The sequence below is a fragment of the Arachis hypogaea genome, chromosome 17 (assembly GCF_003086295.3).
Source record: "Arachis hypogaea cultivar Tifrunner chromosome 17, arahy.Tifrunner.gnm2.J5K5, whole genome shotgun sequence".
NCBI classification, from domain to species: Eukaryota; Viridiplantae; Streptophyta; class Magnoliopsida; order Fabales; family Fabaceae; genus Arachis; species Arachis hypogaea.
In genome coordinates, this window is record NC_092052.1 from 7,293,953 (window position 1) to 7,319,637 (window position 25,685).

General features: G+C 35.2%; 1 protein-coding gene across 2 annotated transcripts; it reads right to left on the reverse strand.

The window, feature by feature from the left end:
• Window positions 1-76: 76 nt before the first annotated feature.
• On the reverse strand, window positions 77-24,750 carry LOC112764644 (uncharacterized). 2 transcript variants are annotated; one of them, XM_025810351.2, is made up of 7 exons: window positions 24,092-24,750; window positions 23,745-23,891; window positions 23,543-23,638; window positions 21,370-21,570; window positions 4,085-4,273; window positions 1,071-1,678; window positions 77-946 (listed from the first exon to the last, which is right to left on the reverse strand). In XM_025810351.2, the coding sequence occupies exons 1-7, from the start codon at window positions 24,717-24,719 to the stop codon at window positions 341-343; spliced, it is 2,475 nt and encodes an 824-aa protein (XP_025666136.2). In that variant the 5' UTR covers window positions 24,720-24,750; the 3' UTR covers window positions 77-340. The 2 variants fall into 2 exon arrangements, with proteins under 2 accessions (XP_025666136.2, XP_072078366.1); XM_072222265.1 differs by lacking the exon at window positions 4,085-4,273 and having other exon boundaries at window positions 24,092-24,730.
• Between the last annotated feature and the right edge of the window lie 935 nt (window positions 24,751-25,685).

A 25,685-nucleotide genomic window follows, 5' to 3' on the forward strand; every position in this document is an offset into this window, starting at 1 on the left:
TCACCTCCTAGTAATAGGCTTGATGTATGTCAGAATAATCGACTTGTAAAAGTAGAAACCGAGAACTAAAAAACATGGTAAAATCAACAATAATATATATAAGATAAACACAAAATATATAGGTGTTCGTGTATGAAATATTCTTACATATATCTTACATGGAGGAACTTCAATGCTTAAACGAAAAATAATTTATTAGCACAACCAACACCAGACCAACATGACAAATTGACATGCACGAGCATGTGCTACCACACGGGAAAAAAAAAAAAAGAAAAAAAGAAAGAAAGAAAATTAAACGCTATTGTAGAGGAGTGATAAATAAATCACAGAAACATGGTCAGAGAATTTCACCTACATCACTTGCCGTTGGAACAGTAGTAAGAATAGCTCTGAGAAGATCAAAGTAGAGTGGAAACTGAGCCAAGGCATAGAAAGCGACAGGTATGGAAGTGGCAGCGTATAAAGGGAACAAGATTGACTTGTATTTGTGGTTAACAAGAAAGAAATGACCAGAGCAGAAGGACACAAACATGGTTATGATGGAAACAAACAGAGAACTCAGGCCTGCAAGGAGTTTCAGTGGCAAACTCCTTCGAAAATCTTTGGCCACCTTCCTTGAGGTGAGGATGGAAAGGAACATTATGAGTCCGGTGACGGAGAAACATAGTCCAACAAGAGAAGCCAGGGCGAATACCTCAAATGCAGGTTGTCCCTCTAGTGGTGGCTCGCCATTATCGTAGCCACCGGGGACATTTCCAGCTGTGGCAAAGGAAACACCGGCGACGAGAGCCGCCACCACAGAGCAAGATTCCGATGTATCCTTCAGCCACTGGCTAGCCTCTTGGATGAGCTCCTGGTGTGATGTGTTGAAGATTTGTCCTGCCGTTTTTGAATCCTTGTTGCTTCTGAAGTGGCAATGCCGTGGCACAATTTTTTTCATATACTGCAACAAACATGCTAATATTAATGAAAACTCAGGTGCAGTCAACTTCACGTGATGTTGATAGTTGAGAGCAGTTAAATGATTTGACTGATTTTGACTAAATTGAAATAAGTTATATACATACCTGGTACCACTTGATATCCCACATCATTTGCAAAGCAGAGCCAGCTATTTGCCAAGATTTGTCTCCTTTTAAACCATGAGCAGCCAAGTGCAACAATGTGTTGTCATCATCATCCACTCCAATAACTAAGTTGTCCCAAACTTCTGCTTCTGATTTCTTTTTGAGTTCCAGAACAACTTGGGGTTGCCTATTTTTGACCGCCACAAGCAACACATTTTGATTCTTTGAGTTGGTGGTATGGATAACACTAGGTATTTTTTGTTGAATCATGGTCACCATTTCAATAATACCATGCTTCGCTGCTAATAAATATGGTGTCTCCTTTTTACTATCATCATCACTTGCATCTTCTGTACTGTGATCTGCAACCGCAATTGCGGCTGCAATATTGCTTTTACAGTCTGCTCTACCGCAGCCACATTTCATCAATAATTGTGGCCTCATTGGTTTCATTCTTTCACAATCTTCTGTATTCTTCACATTAGAGATAACACAATCACAACATTTTAAAACCAAGTCGCCAGATTTAGTTCCCTCCTTTGAGTCATTTTGATCAGTTGGAGCCCCTCCTCTTGTATCACTCGGATTTTCTGGTTTTGGCGAATTCTCTGGATGTAACAAATTTTATCAATGGTTTCTTACTCATCACTACTTCAAATATGTCACATATAGTAAACTATTCGATCCTTGGATGTACTTATAAAATATCCATTTATTAGGGTACTTTGCTTCGGTGAGGAGTGAGGTTTTGATAAAGAAGGAAGATTGCTTCTTTTAGTAAAGAAAAAGTCTAAAAAAAATTGGGTGACGTTACATAACCAAATTATTTTAGTAATTCGAATTCAATTAAGTTCGTCTAATAATTTATTTACACAATAAAAACTTGTTGAAAAAGAAGAAAGAAATACATGACAAGAAGAAAAAAAAAATCTTAGTTAAATTTTGTTGAATTTAAAAAATTAATATTAAAACGATGATTAAATATTATTAAAATGTTAATTAAATATTTATTAAATTATTATAAATTATTTATTTAATAAATTTTATTTAGTATACAGAAAAATAATTTAAGTTTCATATTGGCTCAATAAACAAATGAGTAAGTCCATGTCCATCAATTCAAGATCCAAAATTTAGTAGCTTAACTTTAAAATAAGAAAGAAAAGACAAGTCTAATCACAAGCCCATGAACCAAGTATAATGAATTAAAGAAAGGAACCTAAGTGACCACAAGCTTCGTACAGTTCTCTCACTCTTGGTAACTGAAACTTCAAATTTAATTCAATTAAGTTCCTTGAAACTTCCACCGAAAGCTATCACTTCTCTCTTCTCTCTTGTTTCGGCCACGTCACTCACTCTTCCAAAAAAGAAAGAAAGAAAAGAGAATGTACGGAGGTTACGGAGCTTTAAAAGGAAAAAGATTGTTACCAAATCAAAAGCAAAGAAAAGGGGCTACAACTAAGTAGTTAGTCTCTCTCGGTCAAAGCACAACAAAAGTTTATTTTCTCATTTGTGCTACGACGAGGAACCAAGAAGAAAGCTTCAAGGTCTCAAGCATGGAAGAACCAACCATGAAAAACGTGAAGCCATCTTGGGTCAGAAGCTCATCAACGATCAAAATCAAAACTTAGAGCCAAAGTCAAGTTCAATGGTCAAGATTATAGAAGCTTGAAGAAAAATGATGAGAGAGAAGAAGTGAGCTCTCTCTCTCTCTCTCTCTCTCTCTCCTCTCTCTCTCTCTCTCTCTCTCTCTCTCTCTCTCTCTCTCTCTCTCTCTCTCTCTCTCTCTCTCCTCTCTCTCTCTCTCTCTCTCTCTCTCTCTCTCTCTCTTCTCTCTCTCTCTCTCTGATGTTGGAGGAAGCTTCACTCTTCTATATTAAGGGTGAACGACCAAGAGTTGAAGACAAAGAGAGTAAGTGAAAAGTACAAAGTTCACTATCATAGCTACCCAAGCTATTAGAGTTCTTCTCCTTCATGTAGTTCAATTAGTATTTTCTTTTTCTCAGTTTTGATCTGTCTGAGTCTCATTGTAAAAGGCAAACATGGTGAGGTTTGTAAGAAAAAACCAATGGGAGGTAAAAGGCAATGAGTTAAATTGTGATAAAAAGCCATAAGATGTCTCAGAGTTGCTTTGTACATCTTTCTATTGTGTCATGATCCTGTGGAGATTTCCTTACAAGTTGGGTTAGCACTTTGCTATTGAAAGCTAGATTGAGGTCTAGTCAAATTCAGATTGGAGTTAGAATCTGAATTTGTCCCAAATAGGATTGGGTAGATTATAGAGAAGAATTGGTATTTGTAATTTTGAAAAAGAGATAGTAAAATTCTATCATAGTTGTGATGGAGACTGGATGTAGGCTACATGGTACTAAGTAGCTGAACCAGGATACATCTGGTGTCCTTTCCTCTCTTCTCTACTTCGATTCTATTTCTGCCACTTAGGATACAAAATGATGAAAATGTCTCTCAACTCAATACGAGATAAAAGTAAAAATATCTCCTAAGTTTCTGTGAGAAAGTAAAAATACTATACAATAAAAAAAGAAGATAAAATTCAACCCTCTTTTCTCTTAGTCACTGATAAGTGATAACCAACAAAAACTTAGTTATAAAATAATTTATTTAACATATCATTTCTCAAAAATAATTCATCATGTGTAATTTTTATAAATTTAGTAAACATTTTCGCTCTTCATTCAATTCTACTTTTTACCAAAATTTTTTTATTAAATGTAAAAAAAGGAATGAATAAATATATTTATTTTTATTGAGTAATACTAAGTAGCGAATATTTTTTAACCAATATCAATCATCAATTTTTTATAAATTAATTTATTTAATTTATATTAAAATTTAAATTATAATTTTTTTTATTTTGAATCTTATTATAAACTCTAAAATAAGATTGACTAATATTATTAGTTAACTAACAGTTAATTATTTATATTTTTTCAATCCAATTACATGCATCTACATGGGACTTATATATGCAATTATAAATTAAATACGCGTACCTATATTCCGTCCCACAATATCCTTGAATATGTCTTCATCAGGGTCAAAAAAACTCAATTCATCAGGCCCATGAGTAGGTTCTTCTCCCGCCATTCCGGTGAACGCTTCGAAAGGGTTTTCCATGAGTTTACACAAGAGTTGATCACTCCATACGTGCTTCTGCTTTGTTCCTCTTACCTCCGAGAACGCTTGATTAATTAACAAGTAGAGATGCATTATGTAACAGGTAGGATTGGAGCAAAAATTGTTGTAATTAAATAACATACAAAGTAGTGTGAGAATAAAAAATATTTGATAACAAAAAAATATTAGTAAAAATTATTAAAATTTAATATGTTTTTTTTATTTAATGTATTTTATAATAAATAAATATTAAATAAGATAAGTTTATCATGTTAGAATATACTAGCTACAAACATATATATATATATATATATATATATATATATATATATATATATATATATATATATATGATAATGTTAGGGAGATAAAAAAATAATCAGAATTTATTTTATTAATTGTTACAACAATTAGCAAAAGATAAATAAAATAAATTCTAGCTGTTTTTTTATAAGATTTCGAATTTTTAAAAATTAAATAATAAGTTACTTACGATTTATTATATTTATTTAAAATTATATTTTCAAAAATTTTTACATATAATTTGGATAATTTTTTATTTATAATTTAGAATTTTAATAATTGAAAAATAATGAGAATTTTATGTGTTTTAATTTGAATATTAAGTTTTTGAACTTTATTTTATAATAAAAAAATTAATTTAATTATTTTTAATTTTTATTGAATTAGTATTTATTCGACAATAATTTATAAGTTAATAATAAAATGATATTTCAAAAATAATTATTTTGTATTTAATTTAGTTTTAAATTATTACTCTATTTTTTTTTATTAAAATTACTACACTATCTTAACCTCAAAATCCCCAATTTCATACACAAACCCTAACCCAACTTCATCACACACACTAATTCTAACTCCTTCATTCACAACCGCCACCCTCACCCGCGATATACTCACACACAAACACACATACACACCCACACAACGGATAGAGGAGAGCTCGGGGAGGAAGAAGAGAAGAGCGGAGGGAGCTGTCCCGCACCACCAATGCGCAATGTCGCCGTTGGACTGCCACTGTCGAGCCGCCGTCATGTCACCATTGTTGTTACCACGTAAAAGGAAGAGAGAGATGAATGCCAGGAGAGGGAGAGGGAGAGGGAGCTCGCCGCCGCCGTCAAAGGTCCGCCGTCCGTGAAGCCAACCCCTCGTCGTCATTATCGCGGACTGTCGTTGCCGCCGTTGGATCTGTCACTGCTGTGCGTTGCCGTTGCAGAGAGGAGGGAGAGGATGCGCGAGAGGGAGTCATCGCAGAGCTGCCGTCGCCATCGCATTGCTAGATTTGCCGTCATCGCGTCTGTGTTGTTGCTGCGTCGCCGTTTTGGTCGCCAAAAACTGCTGCTGGAGCTTCTGTTTTCTTGATAAGTGTTTTTGTTCAGGAACATTTGAAATCGGTATTTTGTTATAATTTGTTAAAGGTTCTGAAGCGTTGGTGAAGTTGGATTGAGTTCCGGTTCTTGCATGCTGAGTTTTATGGCTGTTGTATACGACATCAAACTGCTGCGTCATCATCAGAATTATCGTTGCTCAGTTCTCTTGCTTATTCATAAGTATCGTTCCTTATTCTGAACCCCTTTAATTACTGTTGTTCCATTATATGTTGCTGAGGTTTTTGCAGCGTTATTTCAATAGGGTTGAGTTATGGTTATTGCATATCCCGATTTAAGTTGCTGCTGTTACTGCGAAAGTAGAATGGAGTTGTGGTTGTGTAAACCCCGCTAAAATCGGTAAATTATTAGTTAATATATTGAATTTTAATTAGGAAAGTTAAAAATACAAAACTAATATTGAAATAGGATAGAGCTCGTCGAAACGAAAATTTTGATACCAATTTCGATAATTTGGCCCAAAATCGGACCGGAAGGGCCGAACCGGTTGAACCGGGGCCCAAACCGGACCCATGGGTTCAACCGGGCCCCTAACATAAATGAAGCAGCAGCTTCATCTTCTCCATTTCACCACAGCAACGAAAAACACAGCAAGGCGGAGAAGAGAAGAAACCTAACCCTCACCATTCCTTCCAACTACCATAACTTCCTCATCCGGGCTCCGATTGCCGCACCGTTCGCGGCCACGCGCTCAGCGCGTCGAGCTCTACCTTTCTATCCAAACAATTTCTCTGGTAAGCCTTCTATTGAGTTCAGAATCTCTATCCCTCTTTCTTTGGTAAACTTGAAAACCTATAGTGAATCTTGTCTAATTTTTGTGTTCTAGGTTCAAGTTAGATTCCGGAACTTGTGGGCTCAAGCTATTGAGCATATGGGTATGGTAAGAACACCCTAACCCTAGCTCAATCTTGTTTTTGGTAATAGAGAACTGAATTGGAACATATATATGTGTATTAGGTGTAGTTTAAGAGGGTGTTTATGCATTGAACTTGAATTTGGATTACTTGGAGCTTTGTTGGTGACAAGGCTTGCTTTGGGGCTGTTTGATTGAGCTTGGAGGGGCTGTGATTTTATGTTGAGAAGCTGCCTTGGGTGAATTAAGTGATCGGCCAAGGTATGGTTTAAGTTTCGCACGTTTAATATTTACGGTGTTGTGAAAACTCAGGTTAGAGGAACCATAGAATAAGTTGGATTGTTTGTTGTATTTAATGATTAGCCTTGTAATGTTGTTAGAATAGATTTGTTAGTGAATTTATATATTAGAATTATGAGGTGTGAAAGCTATTAATAGTGTGCTCTTATATTTATTTATGATGGATTAGAATTGGTGTTTGTTAATAAGGATGTAGAGTTGTGTTGTGGTGGTATTGTATATGCTGTAACTAATTATGTAATGATCGGAATTGCATGAGACCAAGTTTGGGCTAAACTTGGGAATATAAGGAACTAAACTGGAAATTTTGGGACTTTTTTGTTAAATATACAATTTATGGCAAATTTTTAAAGTTAGGTTGTTAAATCTGTCCAGCAGCAGAAAAGATCAAACAGGCAGCAACTTGTTTGTCTTGCTGTGACTTTTACGAGTTGAGTCTTGGAGCGAAACCAATTTTGTTATAAAATTTGATTAACTTTCTTTAGTTCTCTAAAATTTCAGAATTTTAAGAGTTGAGGATTGGGAGCTGTGAATTTTTGAATATTGGTGGTCAAAACTAAAAAGAAACAGATTTCAGCAAGCTATGCATCAACTTCCAATGCTTGTAACTCTTAGAATGAAATAGAAATTGGGTTGCAACCAAGACACACTTGTTTTTAGATGAGCTAGGGGTTCTCAAATCAAAATTTAGCTTAATTGGAGTTTTGTAATAAAAGTTATTCCAATTGAAAGGTACTAAGCTTGTTGGTTTTTAAAACAGATTTTGTCTCATTTTTACTTAACTTCCAGGTAATGTAACTTTTTCATTAAAAATGGTATTGACTCAGAACCAATTGAGAAAGAAACCTGGATGAGTAAATTTTAACTACATTAATTTTCAAAGTCATTGGATTTAACTTGGATTTTATATTGAATTTTGAATATCACATGCTGCTGCTGTTTTTCTGGTTTTATGCACTGCAGAGCAGTCACGGTTTTTCCTTTATTCCTGAGGCTAGAAAAATCAGAAAATTATGATATTTAGTTTGTTAGAAAGCTTATTTCAATATGAACGCCTGGACATAAAGTTTGTGCAATTCCGAGTTCATTTGCTATATTAAAAATAGAAAAGAAAATAGAGTGTCGAGGATGTCTTAGTGATAGTCATGAGTTCGAGAAGTTAAAGTTCAATCCTCGTGTGATGTGATTGATTTAATGTTAGAGTTGGGTTGATTTTAAGATTATTCGATATTAAGAAGGATGAGAAGAGTTTGATAAAAAGTTTGGTCAGGACCCGGAAAGGGTAATCAAGTTGAATTATAAGGGAATGACGATGAAAAATGTGAAAGGGAGGTTGTTAATAAAAGGAGTTAATATGCCATGGCTTGATGAATGATTAAATAATGATTATGACTATGAAATGGCTTATGAATAATGCTATCTGAGATACGAGTTCCCTGGGTAAGAGCCGTGGCTCGCCACCACGTGTTCCAGGTTGAATCTCGATACTCTGTTGACCCTACGTCGTAAGGGTGACCGGGCACGTATAAATTCCCGGGTATGGATAGCCCCCATTGAGTGATTATATGATGATTGAATGTGAACTCTATGCATAGACTCTTGGGGATGCGCGACGGGGGACAGTCTAAGGTTTTCGGACTTGTCGGGTTGGCTGGATAACCGACAGATGGGCCCCATCAGCCATAGGACAGGCATGCATCATATGCATTTGTTTGTATTGATTGCTATGCATTTTTTTGGGTATGCCTAATTGATATATATTACCTGCTATTTGTTATACTTGTTATTTGTACTATTTGATCATTACTTGTGCGTGAACTTGTTTGGTTGCTTGTTTCTGTTACATTCTGAATGATGAAAGGATGGAGAAAACGGAGGAAATGGTTTGATGTTAGGTTAAGCTTGAACTTGAGTAAGTTAGGCAGATTTAGAATACCTACCCCTGTTTATGGCTTCTGTTTAGTACTTAAGTTGGTTAATTGAATAACGGAGTTCTAGGATTGCCTATGGCATTCTCAGGACCGTATTTCTTATACGCGTGGCACTTTTACCATGCTGAGAACCTCCGGTTCTCATTCCATATTGTATTGTTGTTTCTCAGATGCAGGTCGAGAGGCTCCTCGCTAGGCGTCTGGATTCTGGAAAGCGAAGTAGTCCTTGGGTATATTTTGGTTTCTATTTGTATATATGTATGTATATGTGTAGCTTACTCTCCAAGTAACTTATGTATGCTGCTCCTCTTAGAGGTTGAGGGAGAGATAGGAGTTTACTTTGGTATTTTGGTATATTTTGGGGACACTTATGTATGTTTATATGTATATATGTATCCTCCGGCCAGCCTTAGCTTCGCAGGCTGAGTCAGAGGCTAGTTATGTTGTTCCTTGGCTTTTCTTTATCCCTTCGTTTATTGTTTTATCATGTTCCTATTAGGTTTCTTAGCACGCAAGTAATCCTATTCCTTGAGCGTTGCGCTTTTTATTTTGCGATTTTTGTTTACCCGCTCTGTTTCAAGGCTCCTAGTATATTATTTCTTTCAGTATTATATGTATATCCTTACTATTAAAGGTCTGTAATACCACACTACCTCTGTTCTATGACTTAAGCATAAAACACTGTGTAGTAGGGTGTTACATTATGGTATCAGAGCTGTTCGTTCCTATAGAGCCTGAGGACGGACTGATTGTGCTTTTGTGCATTCTCTGTGTATGTGTTTATGTGCTATTAGGATATCTAATTGATGTATGTGGCATAAACGTTCCTGAGCATGCATTTGGGACTTAAAGCACTGAACTTGCGATATTGAGACTGATCAACTTGATATCACCTGTTTGGTGTGTATAGGGACCAGATGTCTACTCGCGGACGCGGACGCGGGCGAGGTAGAGGCCGAATAGGCAATGCCATGCCTGAGGCATCAGGAAACACTCCTAATCCTATAGACTTCATGGCTGCATTAGGCAATATGGCAGCAGCAATGCAAGCAACAGCTGAAGCCCTGGGAAATCAAATTAATAATGGAAATAATGGCAATAATGGTGAGAATGGTCCTATGTCACTGCATTCCTTCCTGAAGGTTCACCCTCCAACTTTCAGAGGGACCTCGAATCCGACTGATGCTGATAATTGGATACAGGCCATTGAGCGAGCATTACAGGCTCAACAGGTTCCGGATGAGCAGTGGGTTGAGTTTGGGACCTATCAGTTGCATGGTGAAGCTCAGCACTGGTGGCAGGGCATGAGGCGCATTTTGCAACCTGATGGGATTGTGATATCTTGGGAGTTGTTCCGAGATGAATTCTATAAAAAATATTTCCCCACTTCAGTTAGAAATGCCAGAGAACTCGAACTCCTTCAGCTTAAACAGGGACAGATGACCATCACTGAGTATACCAGTAAGTTTGAGGAATTGTGCCGCTTCTCACGCATCTGTCAGGGAGCTCCTGAGGACTTTGCTGAGTGGAAATGCATAAAGTATGAAGGAGGCCTTAGGAGTGACATTCAGAGCTTTGTGGCGCCTATGCAGATTCGGGTGTTTTCTGAGTTGGTAAATAGGAGCAGGGTGGCAGAGGATTGTGTTAGAAGGGCTGCAGCAGAAAAAGGGGGTATGAGGATGCCATTCCAGAGGACCACAGGGAGAAATTTTGCACCCAGAGGCAGACAGTTCAAGCGTGGTAGCTTTGTTCCTCAGAATAATCAGGGGCAAGGCAACTCCAGGAGGCCTAATACCAATGCTAATCAGGGAAGGAGACAGGGTAAGCAGCCACAGCAGGATATGAGTTGCCACAGATGTGGAAAGTATCATTCAGGACAATGTAGGTTTGGGACTGGAGTCTGTTACTCCTGTGGGCAGCCGGGACACTTGGCTAGTGGTTGCCCCGAGAAGAAGAGATATGAGACAGGCAGGGTGCAGCAACCAGGAAGGGTATACACTACTTCTTCTATAGGCGCTGAGGGGTCAGAGGCATTGATCCGAGGTAAATGTGAGATGGCGGGTAAAACTTTGAATGCTTTGTTTGATTCTGGAGCTTCACATACTTTTATTGCATTTGAGAAGGCTGATAAGCTAGGATTGAAAATAGTAGTACTGGGGTATGATTTAAAGGTATATAATGCTACCCACGAGGCTATGGTGACTAGATTAGGGTGCCCCCAAGTTCCTTTTCGAGTACAAGGGCGTGATTTCGTGCATAACTTAATTTGTTTGACGATGACTGGTCTTGATCTCATTCTGGGATTGGACTGGTTATCCAAGAACCGCGTTCTATTAGATTGCTCGGCGAAAACAGTGTATTTCATGCCTGAAGACACTGAAGGGCCGGTTGTAGTGAATAACTACTACTTGAATTCCATGATGGTGAACTGTTCTGGGGCTGAATGTCAGGGGATATTGTTGCTAGCTGCGGGTGTTTCGGGTGATGATCAAGATTTGGAACAAATCCCAGTTGTGTGTGAGTTTCCGGAGGTGTTCCCTGATGATATTGATGAATTTCCACCGAAACGGGAAGTTGAGTTTGCTATTGATTTAGTACCTGGGGCCGGACCAATCTCGAGTGCTCCTTACAGGATGTCGCCTCTAGAAATGGCCGAATTGAAGTCTCAACTGGAGGATCTGTTGGGTAAGAATTTTATCCGACCAAGTGTATCTCCGTGGGGTGCGCCAGTATTATTGGTGAAGAAGAAAGATGGAACCATGCGCTTATGTGTTGACTATAGGCAGCTGAATAAGGTTACAGTGAAGAATAAATATCCGCTGCCAAGGATTGATGACCTGATGGACCAATTACAGGGAGCTGGCGTGTTCTCCAAGATTGATCTACGATCCGGATACCACCAGATAAGGGTTAGAGATGAGGATATCCCAAAGACTGCCTTCAGAACGCGCTATGGCCACTATGAATATACCGTGATGTCCTTCGGACTAACTAACGCTCCGGCGATATTCATGGATTACATGAACAGAATTTTCCATCCATATCTGGATAAGTTTGTTGTTGTGTTTATTGACGACATTCTTATCTATTCTAAGACTGAGGATGAGCATGCTGAACACTTGCGAACAGTGCTACAAATTCTGAAGGATAGGAAGTTGTATGCCAAGCTATCCAAGTGTGAGTTCTGGAAGTCTGAGGTGAAATTTCTTGGCCATGTGGTAAGTAAACAAGGAATAGCAATGGATCCCGCTAAGGTTGAGGCGGTGATGAATTGGGAGCGACCAACTTCAGTGACGGAAATCAGGAGTTTCTTAGGCTTGGCGGGTTATTATCGAAGGTTCATTAAAGGGTTTTCACAGCTCTCTTTACCCTTAACGAAGCTGACCAGGAAGGATGTTCCTTTTGTGTGGACTCCCGAGTGTGAGGAGAGTTTCCTTGCCTTAAAGCAGATATTGACTACCGCCCCTGTACTAGTGTTGCCTGAGCCGAGAGAACCATTCGAGGTGTACTGTGATGCATCCTTGAAAGGTTTAGGATGCGTGTTGATGCAGCATCATAAGGTTGTAGCTTATGCCTCACGTCAATTAAGACCTCATGAAAGAAACTATCCGACTCATGATTTGGAACTTGCAGCCGTTGTCTTTGCCTTGAAGATTTGGAGGCATTATCTCTATGGAGTGAAATTTCAAGTCTTCTCGGACCATAAGAGTCTGAAGTACCTGTTTGAACAAAAAGAATTGAATATGCGTCAGAGGAGGTGGATGGAACTTCTGAAGGATTATGACTTCGAGCTAAACTATCATCCGGGAAAGGCGAATGTAGTGGCGGATGCCTTGAGTAGAAAATCCCTATGTGCTGCTTGGATGATGCTGAGAGAGGAAGAGTTGTTGAGAGCCTTCGAAGGATTGAAATTGGGAATCAGAGAAGAGTTTGGGACTTTATGCTTAAGCCAATTACAGATCTCAAGCGAATTCAAGGCTGAACTGATAAAGGCTCATCAGAACGACCAAGAATTGTATAAGATTTTGCCGGCGATTGAGAAAGGCAAGCAATGGAGAGTGTCAGAAGATAGAGATGGATTGTGGAGGTTCAAGGGCCGGATAATTGTGCCAGATGTTGGGGATTTGCGACATAACATATTGAAGGAAGCTCATAAGAGCGGGTTCTCCATTCATCCTGGAAGCACTAAGATGTACCAAGACTTAAAAACGATGTTCTGGTGGCCAGGAATGAAAAATGATGTGGCGTTACATGTTTCTAAATGCCTAACTTGTCAGAAAGTTAAGATCGAACACCAAAAGCCAGCAGGAACCCTTCAACCTTTGGAGATTCCACAGTGGAAATGGGAGAGCATTGCTATGGATTTTGTTTTGGGCTTACCAAGGACTCGGACCGGTTGTGATGCTATTTGGGTGGTTATAGACCAATTGACCAAATCAGCTCATTTTCTGCCTATTCGGATAAGTTGTTCTATGGAGGAGTTGGCGCGCTTATATATAAAGGAGATTGTGAGGTTACATGGCGTACCTTCCACCATTGTATCGGATAGAGATCCTCGCTTTACATCACGGTTCTGGGGTGCATTTCAACGAGCTTTTGGCACTCAATTGAGCTTAAGCACTGCCTATCATCCTCAGACGGATGGCCAATCAGAAAGAACAATCCAAACCTTGGAAGACATGTTAAGAGCTTGTGTTTTGGATCAACCGGCGAGCTGGGATCGATATATGCCTTTGGTAGAATTTGCTTATAACAATAGCTATCATGCAAGTATTGGAATGGCTCCATATGAGGCTTTGTATGGAAGAAAATGCCAGTCTCCATTATGTTGGTACGAAGCAGGAGAAAAGAGCTTGATAGGACCTGAAATGGTAAGTGAAACCACTGAGCAAATAAAGAGAATTCGGAGTCGAATGCTTGAAGCTCAAAGCCGTCAGAAGAGCTATGCAGACCGAAGACGGAAGCCTCTAGAATTTGAGGAAGGAGAGTACGTCTTCTTGAAGGTTACTCCAACCACTGGAATAGGGAGGTCCATCAAAACCAAGAAGTTAAATCCCCGTTACATTGGACCGTTTGAAATCCTGAAGAGAATTGGACCAGTGGCGTATAGGATCGCGTTACCACCACATCTTTCGAACCTGCATGACGTGTTCCATGTATCGCAGCTTCGTAAATACACTTTTGATCCTAGTCATGTCCTAGAACCGGAATCAGTCCAAGTGAGAGAAGACCTGACGCTTCCAGTAACTCCGGTTAGGATTGATGATACCAGCACCAAACGTCTCCGCGGAAAGGAAGTTTCTTTGGTGAAAGTAGCTTGGAGTCGGGCAGGTATTGAAGAACATACCTGGGAGCTTGAATCAGAGATGCGAAAGGACTACCCACACCTCTTTTCAGGTAACTCCCTCTGAATTTTGAGGACAAAATTCCTAATTAGGTGGGTAGGATGTAAACCCCGCTAAAATCGGTAAATTATTAGTTAATATATTGAATTTTAATTAGGAAAGTTAAAAATACAAAACTAATATTGAAATAGGATAGAGCTCGTCGAAACGAAAATTTTGATACCAATTTCGATAATTTGGCCCAAAATCGGACCGGAAGGGCCGAACCGGTTGAACCGGGGCCCAAACCGGACCCATGGGTTCAACCGGGCCCCTAACATAAATGAAGCAGCAGCTTCATCTTCTCCATTTCACCACAGCAACGAAAAACACAGCAAGGGGGAGAAGAGAAGAAACCTAACCCTCACCATTCCTTCCAACTACCATAACTTCCTCATCCGGGCTCCGATTGCCGCACCGTTCGCGGCCACGCGCTCAGCGCGTCGAGCTCTACCTTTCTATCCAAACAATTTCTCTGGTAAGCCTTCTATTGAGTTCAGAATCTCTATCCCTCTTTCTTTGGTAAACTTGAAAACCTATAGTGAATCTTGTCTAATTTTTGTGTTCTAGGTTCAAGTTAGATTCCGGAACTTGTGGGCTCAAGCTATTGAGCATATGGGTATGGTAAGAACACCCTAACCCTAGCTCAATCTTGTTTTTGGTAATAGAGAACTGAATTGGAACATATATATGTGTATTAGGTGTAGTTTAAGAGGGTGTTTATGCATTGAACTTGAATTTGGATTACTTGGAGCTTTGTTGGTGACAAGGCTTGCTTTGGGGCTGTTTGATTGAGCTTGGAGGGGCTGTGATTTTATGTTGAGAAGCTGCCTTGGGTGAATTAAGTGATCGGCCAAGGTATGGTTTAAGTTTCGCACGTTTAATATTTACGGTGTTGTGAAAACTCAGGTTAGAGGAACCATAGAATAAGTTGGATTGTTTGTTGTATTTAATGATTAGCCTTGTAATGTTGTTAGAATAGATTTGTTAGTGAATTTATATATTAGAATTATGAGGTGTGAAAGCTATTAATAGTGTGCTCTTATATTTATTTATGATGGATTAGAATTGGTGTTTGTTAATAAGGATGTAGAGTTGTGTTGTGGTGGTATTGTATATGCTGTAACTAATTATGTAATGATCGGAATTGCATGAGACCAAGTTTGGGCTAAACTTGGGAATATAAGGAACTAAACTGGAAATTTTGGGACTTTTTTGTTAAATATACAATTTATGGCAAATTTTTAAAGTTAGGTTGTTAAATCTGTCCAGCAGCAGAAAAGATCAAACAGGCAGCAACTTGTTTGTCTTGCTGTGACTTTTACGAGTTGAGTCTTGGAGCGAAACCAATTTTGTTATAAAATTTGATTAACTTTCTTTAGTTCTCTAAAATTTCAGAATTTTAAGAGTTGAGGATTGGGAGCTGTGAATTTTTGAATATTGGTGGTCAAAACTAAAAAGAAACAGATTTCAGCAAGCTATGCATCAACTTCCAATGCTTGTAACTCTTAGAATGAAATAGAAATTGGGTTGCAACCAAGACACACTTGTTTTTAGATGAGATAGGGGTTCTCAAATCAAAATTTAGCTTAATTGGAGTTTTGTAATAAAAGTTATTCCAATTGAAAGGTACTAAGCTTGTTGGTTTTTAAAACAGATTTTGTCTCATTTTTACTTAACTTCCAGGTAATGTAACTTTTTCATTAAAAATGGTATTGACTCAGAACCAATTGAGAAAGAAACCTGGATGAGTAAATTTTAACTACATTAATTTTCAAAGTCATTGGATTTAACTTGGATTTTATATTGAATTTTGAATATCACATGCTGCTGCTGTTTTTCTGGTTTTATGCACTGCAGAGCAGTCACGGTTTTTCCTTTATTCCTGAGGCTAGAAAAATCAGAAAATTATGATATTTAGTTTGTTAGAAAGCTTATTTCAATATGAACGCCTGGACATAAAGTTTGTGCAATTCCGAGTTCATTTGCTATATTAAAAATAGAAAAGAAAATAGAGTGTCGAGGATGTCTTAGTGATAGTCATGAGTTCGAGAAGTTAAAGTTCAATCCTCGTGTGATGTGATTGATTTAATGTTAGAGTTGGGTTGATTTTAAGATTATTCGATATTAAGAAGGATGAGAAGAGTTTGATAAAAAGTTTGGTCAGGACCCGGAAAGGGTAATCAAGTTGAATTATAAGGGAATGACGATGAAAAATGTGAAAGGGAGGTTGTTAATAAAAGGAGTTAATATGCCATGGCTTGATGAATGATTAAATAATGATTATGACTATGAAATGGCTTATGAATAATGCTATCTGAGATACGAGTTCCCTGGGTAAGAGCCGTGGCTCGCCACCACGTGTTCCAGGTTGAATCTCGATACTCTGTTGACCCTACGTCGTAAGGGTGACCGGGCACGTATAAATTCCCGGGTATGGATAGCCCCCATTGAGTGATTATATGATGATTGAATGTGAACTCTATGCATAGACTCTTGGGGATGCGCGACGGGGGACAGTCTAAGGTTTTCGGACTTGTCGGGTTGGCTGGATAACCGACAGATGGGCCCCATCAGCCATAGGACAGGCATGCATCATATGCATTTGTTTGTATTGATTGCTATGCATTTTTTTGGGTATGCCTAATTGATATATATTACCTGCTATTTGTTATACTTGTTATTTGTACTATTTGATCATTACTTGTGCGTGAACTTGTTTGGTTGCTTGTTTCTGTTACATTCTGAATGATGAAAGGATGGAGAAAACGGAGGAAATGGTTTGATGTTAGGTTAAGCTTGAACTTGAGTAAGTTAGGCAGATTTAGAATACCTACCCCTGTTTATGGCTTCTGTTTAGTACTTAAGTTGGTTAATTGAATAACGGAGTTCTAGGATTGCCTATGGCATTCTCAGGACCGTATTTCTTATACGCGTGGCACTTTTACCATGCTGAGAACCTCCGGTTCTCATTCCATATTGTATTGTTGTTTCTCAGATGCAGGTCGAGAGGCTCCTCGCTAGGCGTCTGGATTCTGGAAAGCGAAGTAGTCCTTGGGTATATTTTGGTTTCTATTTGTATATATGTATGTATATGTGTAGCTTACTCTCCAAGTAACTTATGTATGCTGCTCCTCTTAGAGGTTGAGGGAGAGATAGGAGTTTACTTTGGTATTTTGGTATATTTTGGGGACACTTATGTATGTTTATATGTATATATGTATCCTCCGGCCAGCCTTAGCTTCGCAGGCTGAGTCAGAGGCTAGTTATGTTGTTCCTTGGCTTTTCTTTATCCCTTCGTTTATTGTTTTATCATGTTCCTATTAGGTTTCTTAGCACGCAAGTAATCCTATTCCTTGAGCGTTGCGCTTTTTATTTTGCGATTTTTGTTTACCCGCTCTGTTTCAAGGCTCCTAGTATATTATTTCTTTCAGTATTATATGTATATCCTTACTATTAAAGGTCTGTAATACCACACTACCTCTGTTCTATGACTTAAGCATAAAACACTGTGTAGTAGGGTGTTACAGGTTGCGGCTGCCACTACAACAATATAGATTATTTTTGAGGGTTATAATGTGTAAAAGAAAATTAAAATTTGTCAAAAAAACAAATTTTGACACTATTTTAACTATGAAAATATGTTAATAAAAAATTTGTCAAAAATAGTATTTTTAACATATAAGTGATTGTGAAAAAAAATTTAAATCTTATTTTGATAAATATTGGCTGTCAAAAATAATTTGTTAGAAAATTTTGAGAACATATTTTCTGTGATACTTATTAATTGTCAAAAATACTATTTATTTTGACACTTATTGACTATAAAATATTTTCAACAAAAAATTTTAATAAAGAATGAAATGACATCTTGAAACTAAAGAATAAATTAAGATTTTGAAGATAAAGAATGAGTAGTATAATCCTAAACTGAGAGCATTGTGATGTCAAAATTAACAAAGTCCAAAGAAGAAGAAAAATAGTGGAGTAAAATGAAAACAAATGAGTATCAAAATTAAGGAGTAATTTTCTACGGTCAAATTATTCATCAAAAAAACATAGAAAATTTGACATTTGTGATATTTGTCAAAAATATATATTAATTTTGACATTTAATTATGTTGTTAAAAAATAAAGTGTTAAAATAACTCTATTTTCTTGTAGTGTGCCGCTGTTGCGGGATACGAGAAAAAAGATTTTTGAATGCCTTTGAATTTATGGGTTCGACTATTTGAAGTAGGGGTCTTTTCTTAAAACTGTTTTATGATAAAGAATTATTACAAGTCGATATTGTCATGAAGAATATATTTTTATGATTTTGTGAGGTTTATGGATTGATTTATTGACTGTTTGAAAAGATTGGATATTCTAGTTTACCGGTTGGTGTTGTTGAATTAGTTATCTTGAATTATTGAAATCGATTGGTTGTTGTTAAAGTAGTTTTATATTGTTAAAGTAGTTTTATATATATATATATATATATATATATATATATATATATATGATGAGAAATGGCTTTGTTTTAGAAATTCGATTTATATATTTATACTGAGGAATGATTGAAGGAACCTGTGAAGGTGGTAAAGTTCAAGTTTTAGGGGAGGTGCTGCCGAAATTTTTATAAAAATTAAAGACTTTGTTTAAAGTATTATTTGAAAAATTTGGATTAAAGAATTATTTTATTTGATTTTGATTAACTATGGAAAGGATTGCATTTCTTGGGGTGTTTTTAATGAATTTTTAAGTAATTCTTCTAAAATAAGTGATTATGTTTCAATTGAGATTACTGTTGGGAAGTAAGAATGGTTTTGAATCTTTTGGGAAGATTTTTTAAATTTAAAGTGAAGTTAAAGTTAGTTTTGGGAAATTGGTTAAACAAAATGAGTTTTCATTGGATTACTTCTAATTAAAGGGTTATGTTTTGAAGACTATTTAGTGAATTTAAAGTATTTGAATTTGATTTGGTGCAATGGAATGTTTTAAACTTAGAAATGAAATTGAAATCGGTTTTGGGAACTTGTTTAAAAATTGAAAGCGATTTAAGAGTTACACTATACTTTTGGGTATTTCAAATGAAAATGAAGAAATGGATTATTGAAGTTAATTTGGAACCTTTAATTTGGTGAAAATGAAATGAATTTCAAGATTTTTGAAAATGTCTTAACTTAAAAAGTGAAAGTTGGAAATTATTTCGGAAAAATTTTGTAAGTTTGGTTAAAAATGAGATTGGTTGTCGCTCCCTCAAAATCTTGAGACTCTGCCGTAGAGTTTAATTAATAAATCCTGATTTAAAGTAATTAAGTGATTGATTTAAGAATAAATGATTCTTGAGCCTTTTGAAAGAGGTTCAACATTAAAATGGTTTTGAAGTTAGTTCAGGAAAATTTGGTTAAATGAAATATGAATTTTACGAAAGAGGACTGGTTTAGAGTGAAGTTGTTTTAAAGGTTTCAGAAAGTGTTACAAAAAGTGGTTTTGGTTTTAACGGGAAATGATTTGAGGAAAAGTGATTCTTGCCGTGATGTGAATTGATTATATATATACTCCTCTTGAAAGTAAATGAACCAAGAGTGATTTTTGAATCGTGATAAAAACAAGTATAAAAATTTACATTGAGTTCAGTATGAATTTGAGCTTGATTGATTATGAATATTATTGAGATGTAATTTACTGTGCTGGCAAGGGCTGGAGTTAATCCCGCTTGCATACTGACGATGTTTATTCTTGGCAAGGACGTGGTAAGGGTTGGGGTGAATCCTGCTTGCACACTAAGCTAAATTTTGCTCCAAATAAGGATGGTGGTTAATCTCGCTTGTTCGCGATTCTGAGCAGGAATGGTGGTTAATCCCGTTTGTTCGAGATCCCGGGTAAAGACGGTAGTGAATCTCACTTACCTGTGGTTTTCTCTCTGGATGTATGGGTGGTCCGGCACGCATCCTGGATAGCACCGCCTCCGGTGAGAGGTGCAAGGGCACTACAAAAGCCGAGATTATTACTATATTCCTCACAAAGATGCACGGCAGGCATATTGTACATGAGCTCATGGCCATTAGGATAGGCATGCATCATGTGCATCTATGTGACATTTTTTGAGTATGCATATTGTACTTGGTTTGCCTATGTGAATAATTATGTTTAACTGCTAATTGCTATACTTGATATAATTGTCTTTGATTGTATTTGAACTTCATTACTTGTGTTTGTGACTGATTGGTTGAATTGTAGTGAATTAAGTGTTGATTGAGTTAATTGGACTGGAGGCCATGATTGATTATGTGATGGGCTGGAGGCCGTGATTAGTTTGTGTTTGAGGTTTAGCAAAGTATGAAAAATTAAGCTGGTTCAACATAGACTTAATAAACCTATGGTTGGAATAGGTTGATCATTCATACCATCTAGGTAACTTTTAAGATTTTTATTAAGAAAAATATGAGTTTTGGATTTTGGATGATTAACCGTTGATTTTAAAAAAGATTCATAAGACAAGCGATAATCACTACAGTTAAAAACAATTTTCTTTTATATATCTTCTTATGACAATTCTAAACTTCTCTGGTGAGACCGTGTGGTTAGGTTCTCACCCCCTACAACCTTCTCTTTTCAATATATGGACGAAGAAACTTATGAAGAGTTTATTGCGTTTTTGCTTATACGAAATTGTTGTATTAGCTTATTTATTATTTTTTTCTCGTCATTAATATTGTATTTTTATAAGAGGGGTAGGAGTTATAATTTGTAATGTTTATAAGTTGTTGTATAAAGAACTTTGGTTCTTATTATTTATATATATATTTTAAGTGTTGTAATTGGTTTGCATATATGTATGTAAGTTTTAAAAAGAAAAATATTTTCGATTTTTAAAGAAAACAACAATATGGTTTAAAGTAAAAAAAGCTCTTATTTTATTATTAAGTATATAAAAGTCGTCGTAATATCCTAATTATGAGAGTGGTGCAGTTAGAAACGTGACATTTTAGTAGTAAAAGTGTTACATTTTTGCCTAATTTCTTTTGGTTACCAAATAAACATTTGAGATATATAAATTAGAAAGTTTTTTTTTTTCTTTTGTACAACATCAACCAATTTTTAAAATTATTTTATTTATTTTAAATTATAAACCATAAATGATTATTAACTCTAAATCTCAAATTATAAATCCTAATAGAATTAGCTAATTAATTTTAACTAACTAAAAATTAATTTCGTATAATTTTTTATAAATTAATTAATCAAGCTAATTAAGAGAAATAATGTTGCATGGAGATTATAGTGAAACACACATACCATCTACCAAACGGATAAGGGAAGAATGCACGTATACTGATTTGAGAAATTGTAGAAAGGTATCATAATTTGGTGGCAAAAATCCAGCTCCACATTTTCCAAAGCACTTGGAAGCGTTTTCTTCGTCATACTCATGCCTTTGTCCCGGCAAATTACGTAGTAATTTACCTAATAGCCAACTACGTCGTGCCTTTTTTTCCCCTACGCATAATTATTTAACCACAATAGTGTATGTTAGAATGAACAAATATTATGAGTGGTTAAAAGATAATAAGATTTGATTTCTTATTCCATCAAGAATACATCGTAAAGAGAAATAATTATAGGTGCAACACTACTTTGGTTTTGCCATAATTTTGAACCAATATTAGTTCATTTTTTTTCTTTATTTACACTAAAAATATTAGACTCCTGATATTCTCTTGCTTATTGTAAATAAGATATATATTTAAAAAAATATTAGAAGGTCAACACTTTTTATTAATATTAGCTAATATTTAGTCAGTATATATATTATTAGAATTTATAATTTTAAATTTAAGATTTAAAATTTAATACTTAATATTTACAATGTTGACAAAAAAATAATAAGTTTTATTGATATTATGTAGCATTGCTTATATATTTAAACACAAATAATTAATGCTGGACAACATAAAATAGGGGAACAAAAATAAGGATGTGTTTGAAATCATCAAATATTTTAGGATTTTTTTTTTAATTTGAAATGACATTATATAAAATTAGGATTGATTTTATATTAAAGTTGATATAATGATTTAATTTTATATTTTTATTATTTTATTAAACATCATTGAACCACCGTATCTTTATCTGACCCTGATCGATGATAAATCAGGGAATGGCCGGTGGTTGACTGGAGTCGGCTCGTGGTCTTTCGACAGTAGAATGAGTCGGTTAGCAGCTGATGATCGATTGGGATCAAACCACAATATTAATAATAAATCTCAGTCAAACTATTAGTATTATTTTAATACTTAGATGATAAAAAGAACATTTTATATTTTAAAATATCAAATCATTTTAATTACAATTAAATCCTATAAAAATTAAAAAATTTGAGTTTAATTAAAATATAAATTTATAAAATTTACAAATAAATTCAATTTACATATTTTTATCCATGCCAAATATAAAACATTTGAATTTTAGATTTTTATGTCATAAAAATTTTAGTATTAAAATAATACCACTTCTTTTATTTGAAAATTTAACCGTTAAGAAAAGATACATAATTATATTTTTAGCCTCTTTTAACGTTCTCTCTTTTTGCCTTAGCTTTACCTATCTTTGCTTAGCAAGCATCTCGAAAACTTTTTTGGCATCGTACTCAACAACTCTTTTTTATTAATATAAAGTTTTTTAATTTTATTATTGGAGAAATTAATTCTTTTTTTTTTCATAAAATATAACTGATTTTATCATATGATAATTATAAATTACTAAAATAGTTACTTCTCAACTTAACAATTGTATTGGCAAATTAACTGTTTTGATTCAACATATAGATTTAAGAATTCAATATATAGATTTCAAAAGTTACTTTTTTTTATTTTTGACTTATAAAAAGTTATATTAATAGTGTTTGGTACAATTTTTTAAATAAACTTTTAACTTTTTAAAAAGTTATTTAAGAGCTTTTGAAGACGTTAAAAAATGTAACTTTTTCTATTTTCAAAAATTATTTTATCATTGTTATTTAATGCACAACTTTAAAACAAGGACTTTTATAATAACTTTTCAAATATAAAATAACTTATTTAAAAATTGTTATTAATAAAAGCCTTTATATTTTAAATTCCTTTTAAAAAAGAACTTATTTAAAAAGTTTAGCCAAATTGACCATAATGAAATCATAAATTAACTTAAATTAAATGAACCTCGAGATAACTACATTTACCAATAATGCAGCCAAGAGGATTGAAAGTCAAAATTTAGAAAATGAAAAGTAGTTATAATTTGTTTATATATATATATATATATATATATATATATAAAACTATAAATATTAAATTAAATAAGATAACTTTAGATTATATCTTCCTAGTATTATTTGAATGCAATATCTATTTGATTCAGTTTCTTTTAAGTTGTAACGGATTTTGTATGACAAAATATGGCCATCGAATACAAATCTTGAACTGAATCGTACCTATTTTCTTTGAGCCATTGGATAATTGAAGCCGTTGAATCTCTTTCCTGTATTTTTCCATTTCCTTGTCAACATCTAGTTTTCCTACTGGCATAACTTTGGAAAGAGAAAAAGTGTTATAATAATAATAATAATAATAATAATAATAATAATAATAATAATAATAATAAAGTTACACGTATATATGATGTGAGTAACTTACTGTGGTAGAGCATTTGCTTGAGAAATGAAAGTTTTGTTGTACTTTTGAACGCTGAGGGTCTTTTGGCAAGAACATGGAGCGGGGTGATTCCATTATGGGCATGCATAGTAAGGAAACTGTAGTTACGGGCTATTATGAATGCCAAATCTGTTGCAACATATAAAATAAGGTCAAAATTAAGATAAACATTTTCACACATAGGTTTATTTATATAAAGTTAATAGTTAAAAATTTTTAATAAATCTTGTTAAATTATTTGACTATTTTTAACTATCTATTTAAAAACAAAAAAAAACAAAAAACAAAAAGAAGGATAAATATGGAATAATGGATGTCGGTTAGTATACCGAAACATTCTCTGTTGATGGCACAGTGAAGGATGCTCTCTCTTTGGTTTATGTCTTTGCCGGTGCCACGTGTAACGAGACGTCGAGTATCATCAGCAAGTTCGTTACTGTTCCAGAGGAGGTTATCGGCGACGGAGGAGAGGTAGGCCAAGGCATGTGCGTTCCAGTTGAGTGCAGCTAGAAAGAAAGGTGTCTCACCTTTCTTGTTCTCCAATCTCAACAAATGCATCCTCTCCTCCCTCTCCCCTATGATGTACATGCATATCTTTGTGAAACCCCTTGACGCTGCAAGGTGTAACGGGGTGTCCCCATTTTTATTCTGCACTCTTAGGGCTTCTTCATCCCCTGCTCTCTCGAATTTGATGATTGCTTCCACCAGCTCCTTCACTGCTTGTTCTTTCTTCAAGTCGACGGCGACGTGCAAGGCAGTGTTGTCGTTGTCCTCGGCGATCCTGTGCGTCTGAGCTCCCGGGTATTTTGTGTACATCTCAACAACCTTGTTCCATTTGCCTTCCAATGTCCGCTCAGCTAGCTTCCCAGCACTATATTTTGTTAGTTTTTCACGCTGGCTTTCTCTTACTGCAGGTTTTGCACCACCAGTACTACTCTCTCCTACTTCTGCGGCCATATTTCCAAACACGCTATGCTCATCATGATTTACTTTCTCTTTATATAATAGAGAGAGAGAGAGAGCAGCCAGCACTCCATTGAATCTGGGGATCTCATGCTTCCTAGCTTCCACTTTTACTTGATGAGATACACGCCAAGAATAAATAAAATAAGATTATGTAAGGTGTACACTAAAATCAACTACTAAAGTTAATATAAAATATATGTTAAAATATAAATATATATTAAAAATAGATTAAATTTTATATATATTTATAAATAAATATACTAATAATTAATTTTAGTGTACTTATAATATTTTTGATAATATTATATTTGTTGTATCTAATTATAAAAAAATGTTAAATATTTAAAATTTTTTATACAAATTAAATTAGATAAAATTTAATACCAAATAATAGATACCAGAAAATTAGCCAAATAATATAGATGTTGACCACTCTATCTTTTGGCTTGATACTACTTAACAGATGAGGTTACATTGCATAATTTCATTGCATTGATTTGACTGAAATTATTTTTTATATTAGGTTAAAATTGGTGTTTTTTTACTATTATCGACTACTCAAGAACTATATATTATCAATTACTTTTACACTTTTTGCCTTTCTGGGTCCACCTTCATTTATATATATAATACCTTGCTTGTTTTTGGTATACCATGCATCACATATGTGTGTGAATCTTTTTTCGTTATCTTCCTCCTCTTTTCTGTGAAATTAGGTGCCAAAAAGCGATAAAGACAGGGATTTGGTTTCGACGGGGCAACAAAATCTTGCTGTCCTATGAAATATGATGTTGGCAATCGCTCTAAGAGTATATTTTAACTGATTTACGTGAAATTGACAAAAAAGTCTTTAAATAATTGATGATAAAGAATCACATGTTGAATCTTTGATTAATAGCATCATAAAATTATTATTTTGTATTCTGTACTTATCTTCTGTCTATTAGAAGCATGAAT

Excerpts from the sequence above, each read along its gene's own strand:
- LOC112764644 (XM_025810351.2), bottom strand. The coding sequence starts at position 24,719 with ATGGCCGCAGAAGTAGGAGAGAGTAGTACTGGTGGTGCAAAACCTGCA. Across the intron at positions 21,571-23,542 it reads CAATGGCTCAAAGAAAATAG|GGGAAAAAAAGGCACGACGT; the intron begins GTACGATTCAGT and ends AATTATGCGTAG. Across the intron at positions 947-1,070 it reads GGGATATCAAGTGGTACCAG|TATATGAAAAAAATTGTGCC; the intron begins GTATGTATATAA and ends TGTTTGTTGCAG.